Here is a 6,022-nt window from a genome sequence, read left to right on the forward strand (position 1 = left end):
GCCCGCGCCCAAGGGCGCCAGGGCCGCTGAGGGCGGGGAGCGGCGAAAGGAGAGCAGGGGCGAGTCCTGCAGCTTCATGGACGACACTTCCAGCTTTTCCTGCCGCCGCCACTTGGCGCGTCGGTTCTGGAACCACACCTGCGGGAGGCAGCACAGCGGTCGTCGGGCTGCGATGGAGGCTCTCGGCCGCGCCCCTGCGCCTAAGCAGCGCAGCCAGCTCGACCAGCCGCCACAAAAGACACTGGGCTCGACGACTCTGGCGCCTGCCGAGCCAGGCTCCTAAAATTCCTCCTGTCGCCCTCCTCCCGCCCCGTGTCCTTTCTTTTCCATTCTCAGTTTTTCCTTTTTCCCTCTTCCTTCCCTCTTGCCTCCCCCAATCTCTTTGTACCATCTTTGTCCTCTGTGGCGTCCCTACCCTTTTCCCTGCTTATCTCACCCATAACTATAGTTGTATCTGTTTCCAAATCCTGGCACAGAACAAAGTGGATTGAAGCCTGGAACGGACCGTAGGACTTTGGAAACCAGATCTCACCATATTTCTGTCTCTGCTCCTTGTGACTTGCTGGTTGACAACTCTCCTGACGCTTCAGTTTAGACTTTGTTTCCTCCCTGTGTGGTAGAGCTCTCAGTGGCTGCGTTTTTGTCTCAGACTTTGTGCTTTACCTACCCTTTGTCTTGATTATAAGCATATGCATAAATAGGTACCGTATCTGGCAACTGTGAATGTTACAACTATTTCCACAAATTACTGGTTATTACTGGTTATAATGATTAGAGGCAAGAGGTTTTCTTTTACCCACAGCGTATTTGAATTGCTGCTTCAATAAGATTTTCATTTTTATTTAACTGATATCTGCTTCGTATTTCTGATGTTTCTTTTAGATGATTTCAAAGACTCAATGAGTTCAAGTTTTTTTTTCTTTACATATGGAAGTCTTTGCCAAGAGTGAAGTCTGGTTTCGTATGATGAAACTTCCAGCCCTGATTTGATAAATGCACAAGAAAGGGTGTAATTACTGTTACACCTGGAGGTTAGTACCCTCGGAAACACAACACAGAGAGCTGGCCTGGTTTAGTGGAGACTCAGGAAAAAAACTTCGGCCAAACTGGTGAAGGAAGTGGGGAATAGCTGCAACCTCAGAAAGGAGAATGCAGTTTTGAGTTAGTGGGGGGAGGGGGTCCTAGGAGAGTTGAGAAAACAGGATCCAGCACCTAAGCGGAGCAGGACAAGTGGTGTGAGGCTGGGATTTGGCAGAAAAAAGAGAGAGTAAGAACAAAATGCAAATTCCCCTGTCCCTTGCCATAAAGTGTTCATCTACACATACTGGGCAAGACTGCCCACCCCACTACCTCCTGGGCCTCCCTGCACATCCCACTCTATCCAGGCAACATCAACTGTAGCCTTCGTATGGAGGGTCACAGGCTGAAGATCGGGATAATCTGTTACAGGAGACTCTGCCTAGTCCCCTGACCCCCACCACCTGATTACATCCTGTTGTTGTGCCGTCAATTCTGACTCATAGCGACCCCATGGGACAGAGCAGAACTGCCCCATAGGGTTTCCTAGGCTGTAATCTTGAAAGGAGCAGACCTCCAGATCTTTCTCCTGAAGAGTGGCTAGTGGGTTCCCTTCCAACAGCCTGCCTTTCTGTTAGTAGCCCTGCACTTAACCATTGCGCCACCAGGGCCCCTTGATTACATCATAGCCGTGTGTTAAGAACTGGCCATATGCTGCACACTGTGCTGGCCTGAGGATCAGTGAGAAGTCACAGACCCCGCTCTCAAGTATCTCACGACTCAGCAGAAAACCCAAAACCCCTAAACAGGTAATGAGCAAGGAACAATGGTGGGACAGAAGTGGGCTCAGCTATGAAGGGTGCCCTGAGCCTGCTTGCCCCGTGGTCTGTACAGGCACTGGCAGGCTTGCCTCTCCTCTTCATCTTTCTCTCGCTTATTCTTTCCCTTTCCCTACTTCACCCTCCCTCCCCAGGAAGCAGGTGCTAGAATTTCCACCCCCTCAATGGAATCATTGCAGCTTTACTGCCTTAAATTAGGAGAAATTGAACTGTCTTTCCCAGTTAATCCTAAATCACATTAGGGAACTATTTCTTTAAACCATGACTTTTACTCATTACTTTAGCCCCTTAAACTGAGCAGAAGAGACAAAAGGCAAGAGCTTGTCCCCCTTTTAAGACAAGACTAAAAGCCCCAAATACCTGAGTATTCTCACTTCCTGGAAATCTAATTTATTAGACACACACAAAAATCCCACCTTAGTTCCCCTGCCTTTCAGATGCAGTGAAATTCATTCCCAGTGTCTCCCTTTCAGGCCTCTGTAAACTCTCTCCTTTGGAAATCCTCCCAGATTTTTCACAGATGACTAGCAAATGTTTAAGGCTTTCAAATATTTTAATGATCAGGGATTAAAGATAATTCAGCTTTAATTAAAGCGAAAACCCCCTTACAATAAAAAGAAAAGGCCTCGGCAGCGGGAATTTCGGTTGGATGTGCCCCAGAGAAGCAAAAGTCAGTTTCTTAAACAAGTCCACCGAAAGTTTCAACTGAGCGGCGCCAGGCGCAAGGAGACCGGGTTTTCGCTTTCAACGTGGTTCGCACAGCTAGGGATGGGAGTGGCGTTTGGAGCCCCAATCTGGTTACCTTCGAGCCGCTCCCAGTCCACATTCCCTTCCTGTTCAACTACCATCCACCTCCACTGTGTCTGGGGCTAGTGAGCTGTCAGCCTCTTCATTTTGCAAGCCATTCCCAATGCCTCATTTTAGCTTAGGAGAGGGAGACCCCCAAAGGTTAGATCGTACTACAAGCTCGAAAAGACCGTCTGCGGGGCGCTGTGTGGGAACATGGACGATTTGCGACGGTCCTTGGGGCTCTGGGTGAGTCAAGTCTAGGAAGGCTAAAGGGAAGGGTACCATAATAAATCTGTGGACGCCCGGGATTCAGGGTAGCACTGGTTACAGCGTGGGCTTCAGGCCCTCCCCCTAGGGTCATCGTCCCCCGATTTGGGCGCTTTACCTGGACCCGGACCTCGGGGAGGTTGACCTTCCCGGCCAGCTCCTCGCGGCTGTACACGTCGGGATAGTGGGACTTCTCGAATGCGCGCTCCAGTTCGTGCAGCTGGTAGGTGGTGAAGGTCGTGCGGTTCCGGCGGTGCTTCTTTTTGGGCGGCTCCTCCTCCGCCAGCTTCGCGTCGCCGGCTGCAGGTCCGATCGGCAGCCCAGGGCTCGGCTGGGCCTCCCCGGACTCCTTGGGGCAGTAGGGGCGAGGGGCTGGGGGACGAGGCCCCGCAGGGTCAGGGACACTCCTGGGGCGCCTCTAGGCCCACCCCGCCTCCTCGGGCACTGGCCAGGCGCTGCGGACTCTGAGACGGCCCGAGGAGGCCGGGGGTAAGGGCTGTGAGAGATCCGCAAGGTTTTTCCGAACGCGAGTTGGACGCTCCCGCCATAGACACAGCCCCGACCGCGCGCCCAGGGGCCTTAATAGAAGCTGTGCGTCCGCGCCGCGCATACCCGGGAGCTTAAGGCGAAGACCAGGCGCGCTCCTCTTGCAGGTGCCTAAGTTTGGGCGCAAAGGGCCCCGCAGCCCCGGGCGCGCACTCACCTTCGTACTCGGGGCCGGGCGCCGGAGAGTCCTCGACACCGCCTCCGGGCGCCTGGGGGTGGCTGGGCCGCGCGCCTGGCCTCCGCTCCCGCTCCTTGGCGTTCCGGGCGCCGCGCTCCGCCGAGAAGGAACCCAGGAGTTCGTCGTCCTTGGTGAATCCCAGGATGGCCTCGATGCTGTGCAGCCGCGCGGGGTTGGCGCCCGGGCTGCGGAGCAGGTGGCCGGCGAGCGCGAAGCTGCCGTCGGCCATGGCGGGCGCGCAGCCTGGCAGGTGCATGGGGAGGCGGGAGGCTTTGGGGAGAGAGAGGAGAGGCTCGACGTCGGCTCTGCCCCGGGCGGCCGTTTCACCTGAGGAACCCGCCCCAAGGTCAAGCCCAGCGGGCAACTCGGGCCAGGGCTGCGCCCGCTCAAGCCAGGCGAGCACTCAGCTCGCGGCCGCCTGGGTCCTGGCAGGAGTCAGCGGGTCGGACTCCCGGGGCGCAGGCTCGGACGCCAGGGGCAACCCGCCGGCCCCACCTCTCTCGCCCGGCCCCGCCCCTCACCCCGCCCCCGGTAGCCGGCGGGTTCTTCCCCCGCAGTCAGGGTGTTGTCCACGTGCACCCCCGGCCAGCACCCGGAACATCCCACCTCTCACTTTCGATCCGGTCCAAGCAGCACTGACACAGATACCTGCTCGGGGACTGGCCGGAGATGCTTGCCAGGCTCTGGGTCCGCTCCCCCAGCCCTGCCTCAGTGGGCCCAAGCCCTAGGCTCACCACCCCATCGGACTCACCTTCCGCTTCTGGGTCGCCTTCCTCCTTGGATTCGTCTCTCCCCTCGGACTCGCCCCCCTCGCCCCCCAGAGTCGCCTTCCCAGCCTGGATCACCTTCCCGCCTCGAGTTCACCTCCCCTCCGGGTTAACTTTCCACCCTCGGGCTCACTTTCCACTCGGGCTCACCTCCCACCTTCTACTCGCCTCCCCCCTACCCCCACCCGGGCTCGCCTCCCCGACGGGCTCGCCTCCCCCGTCGGACTCAGGTCCCCTGTGGGGCTCACCTCCCGCGCAGAGCTGCGCGCCCCGAATGGGCACTGCTCTGAAGCGCAGAGACCGAGTCGCAGGCTCCCCGGCGTTGAAGTCAGTTCTCGCTTCTCCCTGGTTTGAATGTCCCCCTTTTTTTACCGCCGTGCTCCGAAGCCAATTTTGGGTTGACTCGGTCTGGGTATCTCCGTCGTAGCTGCTTTTCCTGTCCCCTCGGAACTTGCGCGCAGGCTGGCGCCCTCTCCCCAGCGCCCGCCCCAGGAGGCGAAGAGGCCATCTGTGCCGCAGGCCCGGTGACCTCAAGTGCCCGACGGCCCAGCAGGAGGCCGGGAGGCCCCGAGTAGGACACGCAGTCGGCTCAGGCCCCGCAGGAGACTCGCCTGGGGCTCCTCACTCTGAAGGCGGCTTTTCCTGCGAGGAGGACAGGGCCCTTTGCGGATGTGCGGGGATGTCTCAACGCACCCCGCCACCCCACCCCCCAATAATTCTCCAGGCCAAGGAGGTGACCCAACCTCAGGCTGACTGGGGGGCCGTTGCCTAGGGACAGGGCCTCGAGCTTCCCTGAGGGTTACAGAGTAATCCGCTTGCATTTCTTTCCCTTTTGGGGGCCCCTCGAGGCTTTCGTGGCCCAAAGTGACTCATGAGAGATGATTTCTGCGGGCGAGTGTGTTTTCACAGCCCGCAGGGCTGATGGGAGAGGCACCGTGAACGTCAGCACCTCTCAGATCAGACGACCGACTCGAGAAAGCGGGTTTCCAGGCTTCACTGAACCGTTAACCGGAAACAGACTAAAATGCTTTTCCAGAAGTTTAGGGATGTAGAGAACCTCGTTCTTAAAACCTTTCCCGTAGGCGCTCTTATCCCCACTGTTGTTCTCGTTAGGTGCCGTCCCATCTATTCCGACTCATAGCGACTCCATGTGACAAATTAGAACTGCCCCGTGGGGTTTCCTGGGCTGTAATCTTTACGGAGGAGCTCTGGTGGCGCAGTGGTTAAAGCGTCGATCCCACTAGCAGCTCCGCGGGAGAAAGATATGGCAGTCTGCCTTGGAAACCCTATGGGGCAGTTCTACGCTATCTTGTAGGGTCGGACTATGAGTTGGAATGAACTCGATGGCAATGTGTTTGATTGGTTTGGAATCTTTACGGGAGCAGATCTCCACTGCGGCCCGTTTATTGCAGCTTTCATTCAGACCAGCGTTTACAGCGTTCGTTCGGCCGGTCCAGCAGTGTCGTGGGCGATGTCAGCATCACAAAAGAAATAAAAGGCAGGGCCCAGAACTTGAGGACTTTAACTTCTAGTCTGGGAGATGGGGCAAAGGAATAAAAAAAAGAAAAGCGCACATCATGGGATCTTCCACTTTTAAGAGGACATTGAAAAGAACACGT

At 56.8% G+C, this 6,022-nt stretch overlaps 1 protein-coding gene across 1 annotated transcript in view; it reads right to left on the minus strand.

Moving 5' to 3' along the window:
• RAX (retina and anterior neural fold homeobox) overlaps positions 1-3,892 on the minus strand; it is a 4,293-nt gene extending 401 nt beyond the window's left edge. Inside the window, exons 1-3 of the mRNA XM_023733937.1 lie at positions 3,616-3,892; positions 3,031-3,284; positions 2-138 (exon numbers count right to left, since the gene is read on the minus strand). Coding sequence (XP_023589705.1) covers positions 2-138; positions 3,031-3,284; positions 3,616-3,892 — 668 coding nt within the window. The remainder of the gene's footprint in view (position 1; positions 139-3,030; positions 3,285-3,615) is intronic.
• Between the last annotated feature and the right edge of the window lie 2,130 nt (positions 3,893-6,022).

Source organism: Trichechus manatus, unplaced genomic scaffold (assembly GCF_000243295.1).
Source record: "Trichechus manatus latirostris isolate Lorelei unplaced genomic scaffold, TriManLat1.0 scaffold00063, whole genome shotgun sequence".
NCBI classification, from domain to species: Eukaryota; Metazoa; Chordata; class Mammalia; order Sirenia; family Trichechidae; genus Trichechus; species Trichechus manatus.